This window comes from Ursus americanus, chromosome 19 (genome assembly GCF_024610735.1).
Source record: "Ursus americanus isolate L20-20 chromosome 19, mUrsAme1.1.p, whole genome shotgun sequence".
In the NCBI taxonomy this organism is placed as follows: domain Eukaryota; kingdom Metazoa; phylum Chordata; class Mammalia; order Carnivora; family Ursidae; genus Ursus; species Ursus americanus.
The window spans coordinates 38,498,724-38,518,332 of NC_142145.1; the positions used below are offsets into that span (position 1 = coordinate 38,498,724).

Here is a 19,609-nt window from a genome sequence, read left to right on the forward strand (position 1 = left end):
AAGAAGTGCAAGCCTTGCACACTGAAAACCACAAAACCTCATTGAAGTAAAGATCTAAATAAATGCAAAGACATTCCATGTTCATAGATCAGAAGAGTTAATATTGTTAAGATGACAGTCCTCCCCAAATTGACATATAGGTTGAACACAGTTACTATTGAGATATCCTGGCTTGCTTTTGGGGGGACAGAAATTGACAAGCTGATCCATAGAGCTCGTATGGAAATGCAGGGGACCCAGAAAACCCATAACAGTCTTGAAGTACAAAATTGGAAAACTCACATTCCCAATTTCAAAACTTATTTCAAAGCTACAGTAATTAAGACATTTGTGGTACTGGCATAAGGATAGAAATATCCATACATTTAAGATGAAATAAACCCTTGCATTTGAAATAAACCCTTACAACTTATGGTCAATTGATTTTTTTTTTTAAGATTTTATTTATTTATTTGACAGATAAGAGACAGCCAGCGAGAGAGGGAACACAATCAGGGGGAGTGGGAGAGGAAGAAGCAGGCTCATAGCGGAGGAGCCTGATGTGGGGCTCGATCCCATAACGCCGGGACCACGCCCTGAGCTGAAGGCAGATGCTTAACTGCTGTGCCACCCAGGCGCCCCTATGGTCAATTGATTTTTGATAAAGAGGCAAGACAGTTCGACTGGTGCTCAGACAACTGGATATCCACATGAAAGGAATGAAGCTGGACCCCTACTCACAGCACGCACAAAAATTAACTCAAAGTGGGTCACAAACCTAAATGTAAGAACTAAAAACTGTAAAATGTAGACATAAATCTTCGTGACACTGGTTAGGCAACAATTTTCACATATAACACCAAAAACACAAATGACAAAAGAAAAAACAAATTTGACTTCAAAAGTTAAAAATTTTGTGGCTCAAAGGACACTATCAAGAAAGTGAAAGGACAGTCCCTGTAATGAGAGAAAATGTTTGCAAATCATATACCTGATAAGGAACTTGTGATTCAAAATCTACAGAAAACTCTTACAACTCAACAATAAAGACAACCAAATTTAACTGGGCAAAGGATGTGAATAAACATTGCTCCAAAGAAGGTATAGGAATGGCCAGTAAGCACATGAAAAGAGGCTCAACATCACTCATCTTTTGGTAAATACAAATCAAAACCACAGTGGGGCACACTTCACACCCATTAAGATAACTATAATTAAAAAGATGGATAATAACAAGTGTTGGAGAGGATGTGGAAAAATTAGAACCCTTGTTCATTGCTGGTGGAAATGTAAAATGGTGCAGCCAATGTGGAAAGAGTCTGGGAGTTCTCAAAAAGTTAAATGTAGAATTACCATGTGACCTAACAGGTCCACTCCTAGGTATATTTCTAAGAGAAATGAAAACATATGTCCACAGAAAAACTTGTACACACATGTCCATATCAGCAGCATGCTAGAGCTCCTAAAACTGGAAACAGTCGAAATGTCCATCCTCTGATGAATGGGTAAATAAAACATGGTATATTCGTACACTCAAGTATTATTTGGCCAAAAAGGAATGAAGTGGTGATCCACACTACAACATAGATAAACCTTGAACACATTATGCTAAGAAGCTAGACACAAAAGGTCACGTATTTTATAATCCATTTATATGAAGTGTCCAAAATGGGCAAATTTATCGATACAGAGAATAGGTTAGTGGTTCCCTCCGGCTGGGGTGAGAAGTAGGGTGAGGACTGTTAATGGGTATGAGGTTTCTTTGGGGTGATAGAAATGTTCCATAATGAGACTGTAGTGTTTGCACAACTCTGTGACTATACTAACACTATTGAATTGTACATTTCAATCAGTGAATTTTCTGGCATATGAAAGATGTTTTTAAAAAGTAAATCTTGGGGGCGCCTGGGTGGCTCAGGCATTAAACGTCTGCCTTTGCCTCAGGGCATGATCCCGGGGTCCTGGGATCAAGCCCCGCATCAGGCTCCTCCTCTGGAAGCCTGCTTCTTCCTCTCCCACTCCTCCTGCTTGTGTTCCCTCTCTCGCTGGCTGTCTCTCTCTGTCAAATGAATAAATAAAATCTTTAAATAAAATAAATAAATAAATAAAAAGTTAATCTTGGAAGTGACACATAGGATTTCTACTATATCCTGTTGGCCATAACTTAGTTACACTGTGATACCCACTTGAGGGAAGGAATAGTGAAGGTGGGAACAGTGCTCTGTATTCTGGGCAGCCGTGTGCTCAGCTAACACAAGGGGACTGTGATTGAGGACAAGGAGCGAGTGAGATATTGGTCGACATCTAGTAATTTCTGCCACCTTCTAGCTGAAGGTGAATCATAACAAAACTGCTACAAGTCAGCAGTCATTCTTGATGAAGAGCTTCCTGTTAGCTAGAAATAATAACCTGGTTTTTTAAAAAGGTTTAAATACAAAAAGAGGTTTGAGAAAATAGAATTGCCCCTATTCTTCATTGCAAAATAGAAGACCAAAAAAAAAAAAAAAAAAGAGGAACAAAACCTTTAATTTCATCTGATAGCTCAATGTGTCAATTGGAGCACAAGACTCAAGAATGAAAAATGACCATGTCAAATAATCATCAGTGATACTTAATTGATACCAGCTGGGTGTATTACCCTGGTCTGGTAAGAAGAAAAGTCCCTGGCACCCAAGAATGTCACAGTCTAATTGGAGAAACATAATGTATGCATAAAATGTTAAATAACACAGGATAATTTATAGTTACTACAAAATGCAAAAAAGCGGACAGTAAATGCTATGCAAGTTTGATTAGCCTGAGAAAATCCTGTAACCTGACATATCCAGGGACAATAAGAATAATGATACTTTTGGAGAGCTTGCTATAAGGCAGGTGCTTTGTAAGCATCTGGTAAGTTTGATCTTGCCCCCTTCTCACACTAAGTGCAAGAACAGAGTCCCCTGGTGGATATGTCCCTCCAGGGCCTGTGCACTGAACTGCCTCAGTTATGCTCTGAATCCAGGCTGCACCATAGGACGCCCAAGGAGATCTCAGGACACTGCAGGTTTCTGGATCCCACTCTCAGAGACTCCGATTTCAGTGGTCTGGTGTATGCCCTTACCCTCCCTGCCACTGGAGGGGTTTTTTTGTTGTTGTTTTTGTTACAAGTCCCCAGAGGATTACAGTGACTGTTGAGCCCAGGGTTGGAACCACTGTTTTCCTTAGGGCTGTAGGTTCCTCCCCTTACACACAAAGGATGGTCAGCCTCTGAAGGTGTGGCAGGACTGGAGACCGCAGATACGGTCTCATTTTAGAAGTGGTTAGAACTGGACAGCAGCTTAGTTCAGGTAATGCTCTTTTCTCCTGTTCCCACCCCCATCCGCCCACTGAGGCTTTTCTCTGTTCCACAAGATACGTCTTAGCAGTCACAAGATGTCATCACCTAGAAGTGGACTGTCCTGTTGAAGGGGATGAAGGTAGAGACAAAGGTGTGCCTATGTTTGGAGGATCATGCTGGGGCTCGGTATCTGGAGGAGGGGAACGTTCTAGGGGACTCTTAGGTTGCTAAGATTATTCATGTGTCTGCCCAGAAGTAGGACATTCATTTTCCTTTGCATTCAGGGTGTCTGTGCCAGAAGCTTTGTTTTTGTTTACTCCTTGCTTTTTGAGAAGCTCTTATCAAGTGGTTTTAGATGCCTTTATTTGATTGATAACCTGTGTCTGATCCTTCCTCTCCTGTCCTTCCCTTTCTTCTAATACTTCAACTATTAGGCCAAAAGCAGTTTCTTCCCTTTTTCCTAGAGCTTTCTTTTCCGCTGGTGAAATTTTGTTTTATTTTGTTTTTCAGTTTCCATTGATTTTGAAATTATGACCTGTGCTTTTGTGGTTTCCTATAACCACATCCTCCCTGGCCACTTTATAATTTCTCTATCTTAATTAGTTGCTAATTAGTTCATTCTTTTAGGATTTTCCTCCCCTTATATTACTTCCTTTTTAGAACACTTTACTGCTTTTTCATTGAAGACAAGATTTTAATTTCATGGTTTCATGATTGCTCTTTAACTGTCTTAGAACAATTTGCTATGACATCATTTCTTGCCCTCCTTTATCTCCTTACTCCCCATATCCTTTCTTACTTTACCATGTCATTTGGATTGTAGTTCTCTGGGACAAAGAAGGAGTATGGTAGGGCCATGTTCTCTTCTCATAGTAACTGTTGTTTATTTGCAATACAATAAAAGAACCAGGAATTTACACACTGACACTGTTTGAGGATGCTCAGTACATTTAATTATATCCCTCAGCTTATGGGATAAAATGTAACTAAAAGAATGAGGAAAGGAATTTTCCATGGCAGCTACCTTGGTGAATTCAAGCTTGTATTTATGAAGAGTACTTAGAAGGAATAGCCTCTATAACAAAATCTTCGTGATCACAATAATCAGGAGGCTTTGCTGGTGTTGAAGATCATGCATTATAGATGTTTTAGTTAACGGAGTCTAACTACTGAAACACAAGAAGGAAAATGATAATATATCACTGGCATGATATCACATCGAAGCATATTTCTCCCATCCCAGCTCAGTGGGTCGTGAGGGCACAGGCAGGCGGTTGGTGCCACTGTGTATTGATGAAGGGACCCAGACTGCTGGCAGCTGTCCTCTCTCCAGCTTGTTGCAAGGTCTTCCTGGGAATCGATATTCAGCCCTTGCCTGAGAAAAGAGCAGAGAGGCTGGTTTGTGGGCATTTTTCATGGGCAAGGACAGGAAGTGGGAAATGGCATTTCTGCTCATTGAAAGTATTTTTTGAAAAATGGAGTGGGGAGGGAGGATTGGAAGAAGGTGGCCAAAAGGTACAAACTTCAAGTTAGAAGATAAATAAAAACTAGGGATATAGTACACAACACGATGACAGTTAACTACAGTTAACACTTGCTGTGTGTTGTGCAGAGAAGTTGTTGAGACAGTAGCTCCTTAGAGTTTTCATCACAAGAAGAAATGTTTTCTTTTTCTTTTTATTGTATCTACTTGAGATGATGGATGTTAACCAAACCTAGTGTATAGTCATTTCATGATATATGTAAGTCAAACCATCATGCAGGACACCTTAAACTTGTACAGTGATATATGTCAGTTATATTTCAATAAAACTGAAAAAAAAAGTCTAAGTTGTAAGAGAAATGCAGTGCTTTGAGTATGTAACTGACTCAGGGTTCCTATCTACATGAAAAGGATTGTAAGATCAAGTAAACACATAATTAAAATTAAACAACTTCATTAACAAGGAGGAGGTAAAATCCAATGTTGTCACTTGACCGGGTTTCCTTTTAACATTGGTAAAATAAAACAATGGACAACTGTTAAATTAGATTCGTAGAAAGTAGTAACAGATACCATAAAACCTATTCATTTATCCATTGTTGATAGATTTAGTTACAACATAAGGAGCAGTTTATATCCATAACAGATAAAAACAATGCCAAGGTTAGTAAATCTGATTCTCATAACACATGTATTAACAAATCATTATTTCAGTGGGGCCTCATTAATCAGTCAACAAAAACATGAGTATCTACTGCGGACATGGTTCTCCTAATGGGCTGAGAAGAAACCAAACTAAATGGGGATAAAGGCATACTTTAAAAGGAAAGATAATCAGCAATATGAGTTTATATATTTGCTATACAAATTGGAAAACCAGGTATACTGGAAGTTAAAAGGATTAAAATTGCATGCCGTCGGTAGAGATACAGCCCAGATTGTTGACCAAACCCGTTACTCTGGTGTGAAATGCCTATGGGAAGAACAAAGAGACACAAAAGTGGAAAATCAAAAACACTTTAATTTACTAATTGCCCAAATCACAACACAGCTTAGAGAATTGTGTAAAATCATGCCCTTGTTCTTTGTGACATGAGGATAGCAAAAAAACCCAAAACCAAACCAATGTAGGTGTGTCTGTGTTGTCTGGATTCAGCCCAACCTTAATAGAAAACTCATCAGCAGTAAGCTAGCAGGTTTAATAGCAAAACGTTATAAATTGTCATCCAAGTACATCATACTTCATATTTAAAAATAAAAACGCGTTTAATAGAGATTCGGATTCTGCTGTGACAGACATACAACTATTTGAACTGATTGAGACACCTCCTGAGTAATTCATATAAAAGGCAGTAGAGTGATGCACTAATTCAGTATATTCATATGTCATGAATTTAATTACAATTTAAACAAAGCTTAAAATAGTTATAAACAGCATAACAACGTAAGATTCAATGGGGGAAGATATTCTAAATAAATGTAAACATTATTATATTTGAATATTAAAAAAGCAAAACAAAACCATGAGGCAGTGAGTCTGGGCAACTCCATTGCATTGCTGTGGGTGCTAGTAAGACAAGGTAGTTTAGAGAGGATCTCTTTCTTTCTTTCTTTCTTTCTTTCTTTCTTTCTTTCTTTCTTTCAGTTTATTTATTTGAGAGAGAGAGCGAGAGAGCATGTTCAAGAGAGTGAGCATGAGTGGGGCGTGGGTGTGGAGGGAGGACAGGCAGAAGGAGAGGGAGAAGCAGGCTCCCCACTCAGCAGAGAGCCCGACATGGGGCTCGATCCCAGCACTCCAGGATAAGGACCTGAGCCGAAGGCAGACACTTAACTCATTGAGCCACCCAGATGCACCAGTTTAGAGAGGATCTTATCTAATAGCATTTTTGGTCCTGAATTATCTTTGTTCCTTAACCCTTATAACCATGATTCTGAAAACTGATGAATGTATAGACCAATTTCAAAAGGAAAAAAATGCCTTTAATTCCCATGTTGTTAAATTAGTTTCACTGTGTCATTTAAATATATCAGTCTAAGTTCCTCCTGCTTTGAGCTTTTTTTTTTTTTTTTAATTTATAAATGAGAGCAAGAGAGAGAGCGCAAGCCAAGGGGAAAGCGAGAGGGAGAAGCAGACTCCCCACTGAGCAGGAAGCCCGATGTGGGACTCGATCCCAGGACCCTGGGATCAGGACCTGAGCCGAAGGCAGACACTTAACCAACTGAGCCACCCAGGTGCCCCCTGCTCTGAGCTCTTAAAGAAATTTATAAATTCAGCATAGAATATTAGCAAAACTACAAAATTGCTACAGTTCAAATGAAAAATATTAGGATTCGTATCAGGCAGACATTCATGAAAGTGGCATTTGAGCTGGTCTTTCAGAATGAGTATCATGAGTAGTGAATAAATAAGGATTGGGAGGTAAGTCTCAGGCAAAGGAAAGAGTGAGGGGGTCCAGAGGAGTGAGACTGTGCCATGTGTGTGGCACAGAAAACAGGTCCTTTGGGCTCTAGTGTATGGTGTGGGGGGATATAGGTCTTATATTCTGTGGAGAGATCATGAGGGCCTTGAGTATTGAGCCAAAGACTAAAGGCCTCATTCTGTATGAATGAGAAACACTGAAGGCAAATGTGAGTAGAAGAATAAGATGAGCTGTGTTGTATTCTTGGAAGTTTTATCCACAGCAATATTTAAATAAGTTGACAGGGAAGAACGGGGGATTAAAAACCCAGCCCGGATGTCAGCTCCATGAGAGCAGGGACTTGGTTCAATACTATATCATCAGGTTCTAGAACATTGCTGGTCCTCCATACATGTTTATTGGATGAATGAAGGATGCCTGAGTGAGTGGCAGGGGGACATCAGGTAGACAAGAGTAGAAGGTAAAGTCTGGATGAAGACTGAATACAGTCTGGATAAAGTCAGAATACAAGTTGGTAGCTGAGAGCATGGATACTCAAGTTGTCCATAACTAAGTGAATCCCTGAGGGGTGTGTAAGATGATAAAGGAGAGAGAAACAGTGAACAGATTCAGGGTGGAACCTTGATTAACTCCTACAGTTACAGCTAATGTGTAAAAGGGGAAAACCGTGACAGTAACAAGGAGAGAGCGGAAAGGGGCATCAGGAGTTGATAGCGGCCCAGCAGCCAAACCAGCAGGATTTGTGCGTGTCCAGCTTATAAATTTTTATTTTAAATTTTGAATTTGATTTTTTCAAGCAGATTTACTTTGAAGGATTTGTGGGGTCTAGTTTTCCTAGCGTTAAAAATGATTTTAACAAGTGTGTAAGACTTAATGTTGAGGGGATCAAGGTCAAACCAGGCAAGGAAAGTATATCCCAGAAGCATGCTGAATCTGGGGAAATTTCAGGATGATATTAATGTATTTTGGAATTTAACACATGCTTCTTTTAGGCTTCTTGTTACTACATCTTTGAGCTAAATATATAAGTTTTAGCATGTTATATATAGTAGTTAAGCAACAGGATAATTATATCACAAAAATGTTTACTTTAGGGATTCATTTAATGTAGTGTCTCTGTTAGTGGCCTACCCTGGGACATTTTAAGTGAATATATTAAGTTTTATTTCCAGACAATTTTTGTGAAACTTCTTTTGCCTAAAGCAGGCACATGGTTCAGTTGTTTAAAAAATTAAAAAAAAAAAAAGACATAAGCTCAAAACCAGGCACTAGGCTCTTACTACTTTATAGCTTTGAAAATCATTCTGAATCCTCTTGACAAGAGTGTTTACTACATCAGCTAGCGGTAGGACTTACCATTAAATTTTCATTTTGATTAACTTGACTGCAGTTGTTTCTTGGCTGCCTCTTTAGAGCCCACTGCGGAATAAAATTAAAACAGTTTTATGATATAGCAGTTTAGTTGCAGAAAATGACATTTTTCTTTTTCCCTGAATGGCAGTGTGTTTTCCCTCTGAGTTTCCTTGCACACACCCCATGGCTCTGGTTCCTCCCGTCTTCCATCCAGCCTCTATAGTATTGCCAGATTAATCTTCCTAAAGCAGCGCTTTGGCCAGTCTCTCATCCCAAACCCTTCTCTGGCTCCCCATTGCCAGAGAATTAGGACCAGCCCAAAAGCTATTTATTCCTCTTAACGTGCTTTGTCAAAGTCACTGTCCCCACTCCAGATTCTTTATTCCTCTTGCATAGCCCTCGTTGTGCCCTACCTTACATAAAATTACACGTGGACACATCCCACAAGGAGGATGTCAGCTTCCTGAATGCAGGGACCGAGCTCTCTTTTTATTTTCGCCCACTCCTCCATTGCTTGGTGCATGCAAGATCCCCATAAATGTTTGCCAGTCTTCATCATGGACACATGTGCAGTTCTTTGGCGATCACTTACGCCTCAATGGAGCTGTTTTTAGAAAAAGCTAAACAAATAAGGAGATAAATGTTTGTTGGATAAATGAATGAAAAATCCTTAAAACGACAACCTTGCAAACTACTCTTCTTTCTCGTATACAGTACTCCTGATCCTCTTAACCCTTTACTTTTTCTTTTTTCCCGTAGCACCTTTCGCTTTCTAATGAATTCATAATTTAATTATTCATTTTTGTTGCTGATACTGTCTCCCTCCTTCCTTGAGTGAGACTTGGGGCTGAGGGTCAGTTTCTCCCCGTTTTTTGGATTATGGTTGGCAGTTTTCAAGGCAAAAGTCAGTGTGGTGTTGAAAGAACAGGGGGAGACGTAGAGGGACCCCAAAGTCAGTTTCTGCTATGCAGCTTTAGGCACGTTTCCTAACTGCCCTGAAGGTTATTTCCTCACCTGTAGGAGGATAATAGGACCTAAATTACAATGTTTATATAAGGATGGAATTCTAGGGAGAAACAGCATACAGTAAATAAAATTAATAGCTGACGTTTCCGGATCCCTCCTAACATCATACGACAGATTTGGTGCCCCACATTTCCCATCACTGTCACTGTGTATCTTCATGGCCCCTCTGTGAAGTGGGTACTGTTGTTGCCCCATCTCATGGGGAAGGGGGGAGAAGGTGTCTGCCCAAGACCACACAGTGGTCGGGGGCAGAGCTATGACTGGACCAAATTTGTTGGACTTCATGGCCCGTGCTTGTAACCCCTGCCCCCTTGTCTATGTGCCCTTCCCCCTCCTCCTGCCTCCTGCTGGGGAGCCTCAGGGGAGGCCACATGATTTCTCCTTTGGAGCAGCCCTTCCAGATCTTTCTTTCCTGCTCCAACATGCTTGAGGGGATTGCAGAGTGTTTGTAAGTACTAGCAGCCTCCTTGGGAGGACTTCATGAACCTGGTCTCCCAAGGAGTGAAGGGCAGGGGAGTCTGGTTTGGGAAGTTTCCCCTGGGGAGTTAGACCTCGCAATTTTGCTGGGGTACCTCTGCTTCCAGATCTGCTTTTTCTCCTGTCCCACCCTCATCCCCACTCCCCATCTGTGTCTCCTGTGGCCAAGATGAAGTATTCTTGCATTAAGACTGTTTTGAGGGGAGCCTGGGTGGCTCAGTTGGTAAAGCATCTGCCTTTGGCTCCAGTCATGATCCCAGGGTCCTGAGATCGAGTCCCGCATCAGACTCCCTACTCAATGGGGAGCCTGCTTCTCCCTCTGCCTGCCACTCCCCCTGCTTGTGCTCTCCTTCTCTCTGTGACAAATAAATAAATAAAATCTTAAAAAAAAAAAAAAAAGACTGTTTTGAAGATTGTGGCCTTACTGGATTGGAAACATTTGATGGCTTATGACTGTGATAACCAAATTGGTCATTACAGCCTCCTCTAACTTCTTTTGTATTATAAAAGTACTGAAACTTTTTTAAGTGAACTATAAATTCCATTTCAAAACACCCAGTTAAATCACTGACTCTTTTAGTTATTGCAGTGTAATAAACAGCAGAAATAAGAAAGACTGTTTTCTTAAGAAATTAGCATTTTCAGGTATTATCTGAGCATTGAAAATGACTAAGCCAGGATTAATGAGATGGATCGTTTCAGCATCTAAAAAAATGTCTTTTTAAGTTTCAGGGGATGAATTTCTCTTTTGAAATAATTTATTTGTCATTGCTTCAGATGCTAAAAATGCACCTCAGAAAATATCAAAATGAAAAAAATAATTTCATTTGCATGCTATAAAGTTTCATTATTTTTAATTGATTGGGAAATTTGGTAGGGGGCCAGAAAGAGCTGGCAAAATATACAAAATTTAAAAGGAGATACTGGCATTTCATTTCAAGTACTGTTTCAACAGAAAGGCTTATTATACATTTTTGGTAGTTGTATTTTAGTGATTAAGAGCATAAGCCTTGAAATCAGTCTGACTTAGGCCTGAATCCTCACTTTCCTGCTTATTAAATCTGTGACCTCAGACATATCACTTAAAATTTTGAACCTTGATTTTTTCCCCACCTGTAAAGAAGGAGCAATACCTACCTCATAATATTATTGCATCACATGGAATAATACAGGCAAAGCATCTAGGTAGTGCCTAACATATTGTTGGCACTTAATAAATGTTTTATTACCCTTAAGTACAATCATTTAGATAAAATGAGGTTTTGAAAATATCTTTGCAGAAAAGTGGGAAACATTTTTAGGGAATCCTGTGTGCGGTTGTCAACTTGTTGTCGAATGCCTTTTTAATGCTAATTCGGAAGCAAGCGTATGTCATCTTGGGATGAACTACCAATTTCTGCATTAGTGAAGCTTTAACTAATGAAATTTGATCGCAGAGTATGGAGCAAACAGATGCTAATTCTAAGTTTCTTATACAAAATTGTCTTTTCTAGGAGAATGCATAGAAGGGCTGCGGGAAAATGAATACCTTCTGATTCATTCGTGCCGTCAGTGGACCACCATCACTGCCCACAGCCTGGAGGAGGGACACTACGTCATTGGGCCAAAGATAGAGATTCCAGTACATTATCCAGGTACAGATCCCCTCAAGGGGCAAGAAAGGCAGAGGAAGGGACTTGACTATGAAAATTTTTTCTTCCTGAATGAGAAGATAGGACTTGTCTATAAACTAGAGTATGACGACTTAGAAAAAGAAGAATTTGTGGTTATTTTATCTGTCAGTGAAAGCTCAGTTTCATTTTGTCATGGGTAGTTTTTAATTAATCATGTAGTTACATATGGATTCTTATCAGATATTTATAAAATGAAAATTTTACAAGCACAAAGAATGTCTCTGTCGTCTTGGGATGGCCGTCGGTATCTGAGCTGCAGTGTCTGAATAACCCTGGGCACCCCTTGGATGTTGGTTTTGGGAATGACTTTACAAGATGCCATTTTGCATATGAGCATTGTGGTCTGGCTTCAAAAATATTGCATTGGAAGCTCGGTTACCTGACCATGTCCCTCTTGCAACAAGGCATTTGGAATACAGGTAGCTGAGATGCCCTCACTGCTTTAGTTATTAAATCAGGGCGAGAGCTGCCATTTCACCTCACTTTGAACGCCATTTGGTTCAACAGTGCCACTGAACCAACTTGTACTGAGTACGTTCTATGTATCAGCACTGTTTGGAGTTCAGGATACATCTAGTGGCTTGAATACAGTTTCAATAGTGCTGGCTTATAAACACAGTGTAAAAAAACCAAACATGTTATCCTATATTTATATCTGTGGCTTATAGATCAGTATGTAAAGGATCTTGATTTTTTTTCTCTATAATTATTCAGTTTTTCAAATTCTGTAGGAGAACACTTTAATCAATTACTTATAAGTTGTGCAGCCCTAGACTGCCATTATGTTTTTGAGTGAAACCTTTATAATGCCCAGAGAGGTGCCTTTCAGGAAAAGGGACCTCGCTGTGGTCCCACTGGCTAGAATGGCAGCAAATGGTAAGTGTTCAATATTTATTGAATAAATGAATAGTTTGGCCCCTTTTTGATTCCTAGGAGCCTGCAATTACCAGTCTGACCTCAGGATCACCCAGCTTCTCAAAAATTCTTCCCATTAAAAAAAATTATAGGAAAGAATTTCTCTAGCCTGAAATTTTGTCCCTTAGAATTATATTTGCTGACCATAGGAGTGACGTTCATGGAAAAAGGAGGAACGTGTAGCTGCAGAAAGTATTACAACTGTCAGATTAGGAACCAGGCCAAAGGGACCAGAGAACAAGACAAACCTCTGGCCTGCCCAGTCTCTCCTGCCAGGGGGTCCCGTGACAGGTGAGATCTGTGCTATTTTTTAGGAGGCCCAAACTCCTGGTGCCTGTCTTTTGTGGAAAACTGTAAAGGAAGGTATAAGATTGTGCTTCATCACATACGCATTTTTACCTGTTGTACTGTGTTCTTCTCGTCGTAGATTGAATTTTCAGTCTTTCCCCTGACTCACTGTGAATGGCTTAGCAATGCAGTCTTCCCAAACGAATGCTTTCATTTGGTCCTTAGCTTAAATCTCCTTAGAGACCGCGAACTGCCACCAGACTCCACGGCTTATTTCTCAAAGCCCCTAGGGCTGGTTCTAGTCTGCTTCTCCACACTTCTACTCTGGAGAGCAAACCTTCCATCTAGCTAGAGTGGTCACCTCACTGTTGGCTGGACATACTGGCTACCCTTCCATTTACTCCATTCCCCAGCCGGCATGGCCTTCATCAGCCTTGCTCTTATCAGGGCCTTTCCTTGCTTCAGGGGGGTGCGGGCATCCCTACTATGCCCTTGGGGTCCCCACGTGTATTTATGGTGTCTCACATTCATATGGCACAGGCCCTTGTCTTCATTCAGTTACCTTTTCCTGGATACACGCAAAACTTGACTTGCTAGTTGGGACTGTACATTCCTCAACATGTGAGCCCAATTCTTTTTTATTTTAATTTTTAAAAAATTTTAATTCCAGCATAGTTAATATATAGTGTTATGTGAGTTTCAGGTGTACGATACAGTGATTCAACAATTCCATATATTACTCAGTGCTCATCATGGTAAGTGCACTCTTAATCCCCCTCACCTATTTCACCCATTACCCCCCCACCTCCCCTCTGGTGACCATCTGCTTGTTCTCTATAATTAAGGCAGTGAGACCAGTTCTAAAAAACCTTTGTGAATTCTTTGGATCTGTACACAAAAGATATAATTCTTTATTGCTGTAGATTCTTGATCTAGGGCTCTCAAACTTGGCTACACATTGGAATCTCCTAGAGAGCTTTAAAAATGACCAACGCCCAGATCCCATCTCCAGAGGTTCTGCAGTAACTGGTCTTGAGTGTGGGCTGGGCATCAGGATTTTAAATTATGTAGTTAAATTATACAGCCAGGGTTGGGACCCACTGTTCTGGGGTGGATGTTCACAGTGTCAGAAGAAAAGATTTCCCCAAGAATTTGTGTTTTATTGTCTTGAACATTTTTTTTTTTTAATTAATAGCCATTCAGCTTCCACTAGGATGAAAGATATGGTATGTTCAACAGCTTATTCTTTATTTATAAGGAAGATGGTGGTACACTTAACTGGGAAACCAGGCCCCAGATGGGAGGTGGGTGGAGGGATGGGTTAAACAGGTGATGAGGATTAAGGAGCGCACTGGTCATGATGAGCACTGGGTGATGTATGGAAATGTTGAATCACTAAATTGTATACCTGAAACTGATGTAACGCTGTATGTTAACTGTACTGGAATTAAAATAAAAATTTAAAAAGAAAAGAAAATGGTACCTTTTTTAAATGAAAATTTGAGGTGCCAAGACTAAAAGGAAACATGGACTCCAAGATCATACCGCTTCACATGAAAGGAAAGAAAGTATCTTAAAGGGGAAAAAACCTTCAAACAGGACCGTCTTAGTTCAGGCTGCTGTAACAAATACTGTAGAGGGGGAGGATTATAAACAGTTCATCTCACGCAGTTCTGGAGGCAGGACGAATCTGGGGTCTGGTGAGGGGGGCTGCCTGGTTTCCAGGTGGGGGTCTTCTCTCTGTGTGCTCACTTGGTGGAGTGAGAATTCCACCGTCTCTCCCCTGTCTCTTCAGATAAGGGCACTAGTCCCATTCGTGAGGATTACTTGGTGATTACTAGGGCATTTGAAAGGAGGAGTGGTCTTTCTCTAAACCTCTCCACCCCCATCCTTGTGCAGCTATTGATTTCTGTCTGATTTGGTACTTACCACGAAAATGGTAGAACGCCCGTTTCTAACCAGACCCCACTATTGATTCCTCCCTTTGTTAGCTGTCTTTGTACTGCAAGGAGCGCTTTTCCGTCTCTCCCGTTTATTTATCTACTTACTCAGCTGTTATGGAATTATGGATTGTTACTTCATTCAGTGGGTTATCATCTATTCCTGTCCTTATTTATTTGGATGTGCAGGTTGTCCCAGATTTAGCCATTTGGGTCCAGCTGGCCCACGTGTCTCTGTGACATGCTGCCTTCATTTTTCCAAGGAGGTCCTTCTTTTCTGGCAGAGGTAGCAACCATTCCTTCCCTCAGAGCCCCCTGCACTGTCCTGCTCCAGGCAACGCTCCTCACTTTGTGTAAATACTATCCCTTGGAGTTGTGTAGTGCACAGCCTGGGCAGCAGTATGCAGCTCTAGTCACGTATATTCCAGAATATAAGAAAACAGCATTTTTAGGAGATCACAATTTAGAGTGCCTTTTCCATATTCTTTATCAGAAATTTTCATGAAATTCCTTACGTGAAAAAGAAATAATTTCATAAAACTTTGAGAAAAGATAAATATGACTTGAACTTCTTATCAAAACTATGCTCTTGATACGATGGTAATAAGAGTTGCCTTATTCTGAATTCTAAAATTATTAGATGTGCTTTGGGGAAAAAAAAAAAAAAAAAGACCTTCCCTCATTCTGGCAAAATAAGTTTTTCATTTTGGATAAGAAAGAGTTTTCTTGGTATAACAAACAATTGATTCTGAGAGAGAGAATGTGTTCAGTCAGCATCACATATTTTGCTAACAGTGAAGAAACCACTCAAGAAAAATTAGCATAGTGTTTAGAAAAGCGATTGCTGCTTTCACACAAGTTTTATTCAAAAGGCATCACAAATAAATTGTATCTAAACTTTCTAACTTCTCACTGCACCCAAAAGGGCAAAGATTTTCTATGGAACATACAATGCAGAACTCAGAATTTTTCTGCATTCTGCATACTCAGACCATGTAAATTACTGCTTGGCACTTCATCAAAGACCACTCATTCACCCTACATGCACTCCTCCCACTGCCCCCCCCCCACTGCCGTCTTTCCTGACATACTAAACCAAAAACCCAATCTATTTAAAAAAAATTTTTTTAAGTCGAGTGCAACTTCATTATAGCCAAGATTTTCTGAAGATGAATGATTTTCACTTTACAATTCACATTTCTGTTCATCAGATCCCTTTGTAGCTCGGAGGGGTCTGTCAGGCAGACACAAGGTCGTTACTGTGGAAGCTCCTGCTTCGGGATTCCTTACTTACGCTGACCCCTTCTAGAGCGTTAAACCAAAGTCAGTACTCACAATTCGACATTTTTTTTTCCCTTTAAAACTAATATGAATTTCAGGCTCCACAAACACCTGGGTCTCTGGAATTTCATTTACCTTCCTAAGCTCTGAGTTTCCAATCTATGGAAAGGAGATTTACTTAAGAAATGTCATGAAGATTCCTTGTAACTTATGTCCGTGACTCATGCCGTGCCAGGCACGTTACGACCACTAATCAGTGTTACCCCCTCATAATCACCTCTCATGAAAGCTATCCCCAAATAGCTGTCTGTAAAGCAAAGCTTGGAGAACCCAAATGGATCAGAATGTGATGTGTCTGTATGTCTTGGATCCCCCCATTTGAGAAGTAGTGGAATTCTGACCAGGTTTATGAAAATTTAAATCATCTGATGGAACACTTGCTGTCATCACGGGTGAACAGATTGCTACTGGAACGTAAGCATCGGAGAGAAATGGCAGCCACGTTTGGCTTCTATTTTTAAATTCTCATCCTCCTGCAAATCCGGTGAATCTATAACAAGCAAAAGTGATCTCAGTACTTCCTTACTAGCTATAATATGTGCAGAAATAAGTGACACTGGAGCACAAGGTTAGTAGAAGATTTGCTTGTGAAGTCTGCAGGGCTCTTACTCAGCAAGCACCTGGATTTCTGTCGGCAGTGCCTGTTCTTAAAAATGTGGGTGTGCAGTCTGTCTCTCAGGCAAAATTATAGTAATGTGGTATCTACATAACCTTGAAGTGTGATTACTGAACAAAAGGAAATGTCGAAACAAGCTAATTTTATTCTCCTGGGTTGCAAGTTTAATTAGCATGAATCATCCGTTTACAAAAGTAGCTACTAGCATCGAACAACACATTGTGTACTTTCTGTATTACATGAGATAAAGCCTAGGTGTTAAAATGGAAATAACCAAACTTCCTTTCAAAAAGGCCTATGGACTAACAGAGTATGCCAAGGAACATTATCCCAGCCAGTTTTTGCCAGTGATAAATATTAGATACTTAAGAAATAACCACTTTTCGTAATTGAATCTGTAGGTCACAGTTAGCATAAATCACTAAAATTTATTTAGTGCTAACTCTTATCTAGACACTTCGTTAACCCAGCATTTTACTTTTATTTCTTCATGTAACTTTCATAACAAACCCCAGAGGTGGGTTCTATTATTACCTGCATTTTTCACAGGTACAAATTGAAGTTCAAAGATTTAGTTAAGTGTCTTTAATACTACACAGCTAGGAAGTGTGATTTGAACCCAGGATATGTGGCACCAGAGCCTACTTCCCTCACTGCTATTGCCTGGAAAGTGTTAGAAGGCACCGTCCACACATAAGGCATTCTGACCATTGTACAGAAGAGAGATCGGTTAGACTTAGTCAGTAAGGTGAAGAACGCTCTTTCACTTTCCTCTCCTTTCACACACAGCTCACTGCTTATATTCTGACTCTAGGGGAAATTTAAGTAAATATATATTTATCTTGACCTTTTCCAGATTTATAAGTCATCTGCAAACAGGTAACATTCCTGTCTCTGAATAAATTACCAGCAAGAAGCAAAGGCAGAAGAGCTTCCCGGGAGCCCCTTGGACTTGGAGAGGGCAATGCATGGGAGCCTTCTGGGAGCAGAGAGGTTGAGGCCTGGAGAAAGCATGTTCTAAGTGGATAGAGAAACTGTCTCCAGAGGGGTGCTATCAGTGAATAAAAGCAAGGCAATTAGATAATGAAAGGGGGTAAAAATGAGTGGAAGGTAAGAGCAAGCAAGGAGCAACTACTCTTGTCAAGATGTATTAAAAAGAAGCCAAGAGAGAGGGCATAAGAGCCAAAAGTTTCTAATACTCACTTTTAAGAATAATGGATTCTGAAGGAGCTAGGCTAGGAGGAATGATTCAGAAGAGAAAAGAGGGGGAGACGATTTAAGTAATCGCCCAGTGTCTGGGAAATCGTCCTTGTCATTTTTTTTTTCCTGGAAAGGCATTTGTTCTCTCGTTCCCTCCACTTCTTTTTTTTTTTTTTTAAAGATTTTATTTATTTATTTGACAGAGATAGAGACAGCCAGCGAGAGAGGGAACACAAGCGGGGAGTGGGAGAGGAAGAAGCAGGCTCATAGCGGAGGAGCCTGATGTGGGGCTCGATCCCTCAACGCCGGGATCACGCCCTGAGCCAAAGGCAGACGCTTAACCGCTGTGCCACCCAGGCGCCCCTGTTCCCTCCACTTCTTTACTTCATGAAGTCATTGTTGTAGCTGTTAATAACATAGATTTATGTCGGAGCTTAGGTGGGTGTTATCTTTGGGCAATTACAGTGACACTTGAACTCAAAGCAAGGATAAAGAAATCATGTAAGCATCTACCTTTCAGAGAAAGGATGACTCAAGGACTGTCATCAACCTTTGGTATAGCTTTCTAGTCTCACTTCTCAATGCTTAAGAACAATAACCCCAGGAAATGGGAGTATGAATGATACTCGTGATGAGATGATATTTGAGAATTATTTTGATTTTGTTAGGTGTGATACTAGTTTTATAGTTATGAGGAAGACATCTTTGTTTTTTAGAGGTACATACTGAATTACTTAGGGAGGGAATGTGATTATAATTTATAAAATACTTCAGCTAAAACAAACATAAAAATAAATGAATATAAGACAAGCTGTTAAAATTGTTCCATTTTGGTGAAGAGTAAATGGGGTGTTCATTACCCTAATTTTGTGTGTTTGAAAATGTTTGTCATAAAAAGGACTGTGACTTACCAACCAGTAGCAAAGTTAATCGTAACGTAAAACTCTTAAGTAGTTTTCTCACCAAAACACTCTGCCTCAATCCTTGAGTCTTATTTGTAGTCTTGGGTAATTTCTATAGGGGCGAAAGTTCACCTTTCACTGGGTGGTTTTGTTCTGATGTTGAGTGTTTGTGGAAACAGCCCAGTGAAAGGTGAACTTGGGAAGAAACGATTGCATTTCGCAGCATGGTAGCACCATCCAGCTCGTGGCTTCCTAAGGAGATGGGACTGCTCTCAGCAGGGCCAGTTTCCAGGGGGTGCCCAAGTTCGTGGTAGTGATTTAAGTAAAAGGGTTAACGGGGTGTGTGTAAGATTTGGGGAAGGAAGGAAACATTTTTTTTTATTAGTTTCCTCTTAAAATAAGATCCTTACGGGAGATAGGGAAAGGGAGAACATAGGAGCAAATTCGGTGAAGAGCTATTTGGTGTCATACCATGTGGCTTCTCTTGATCTATAAACGCTAGTAAAATGACTTTAATAAAACCTTGAGAATCCCTCGATTGCTGTTTTCACATTTCAGCCTGTTTACTCTCCTTGTAAATCATACAGTGACTCTACAAGTAGAAAATCTAGGATCAAAAAACAAACAAACCAAAACTCAGACATAAAACCGGGATGGTGTTGGGGTTTAAAACTCCT

General features: G+C 40.2%; 1 protein-coding gene across 2 annotated transcripts in view; it reads left to right on the forward strand.

Moving 5' to 3' along the window:
- Positions 1-19,609, forward strand: part of GAREM1 (GRB2 associated regulator of MAPK1 subtype 1) — a 196,520-nt gene that overhangs the window by 61,671 nt on the left and 115,240 nt on the right. For both annotated transcript variants that reach the window (XM_045781912.2, XM_045781913.2), the window contains exon 2: positions 11,551-11,691. In XM_045781912.2, the coding sequence (XP_045637868.1) occupies positions 11,551-11,691 (141 nt within the window). The remainder of the gene's footprint in view (positions 1-11,550; positions 11,692-19,609) is intronic.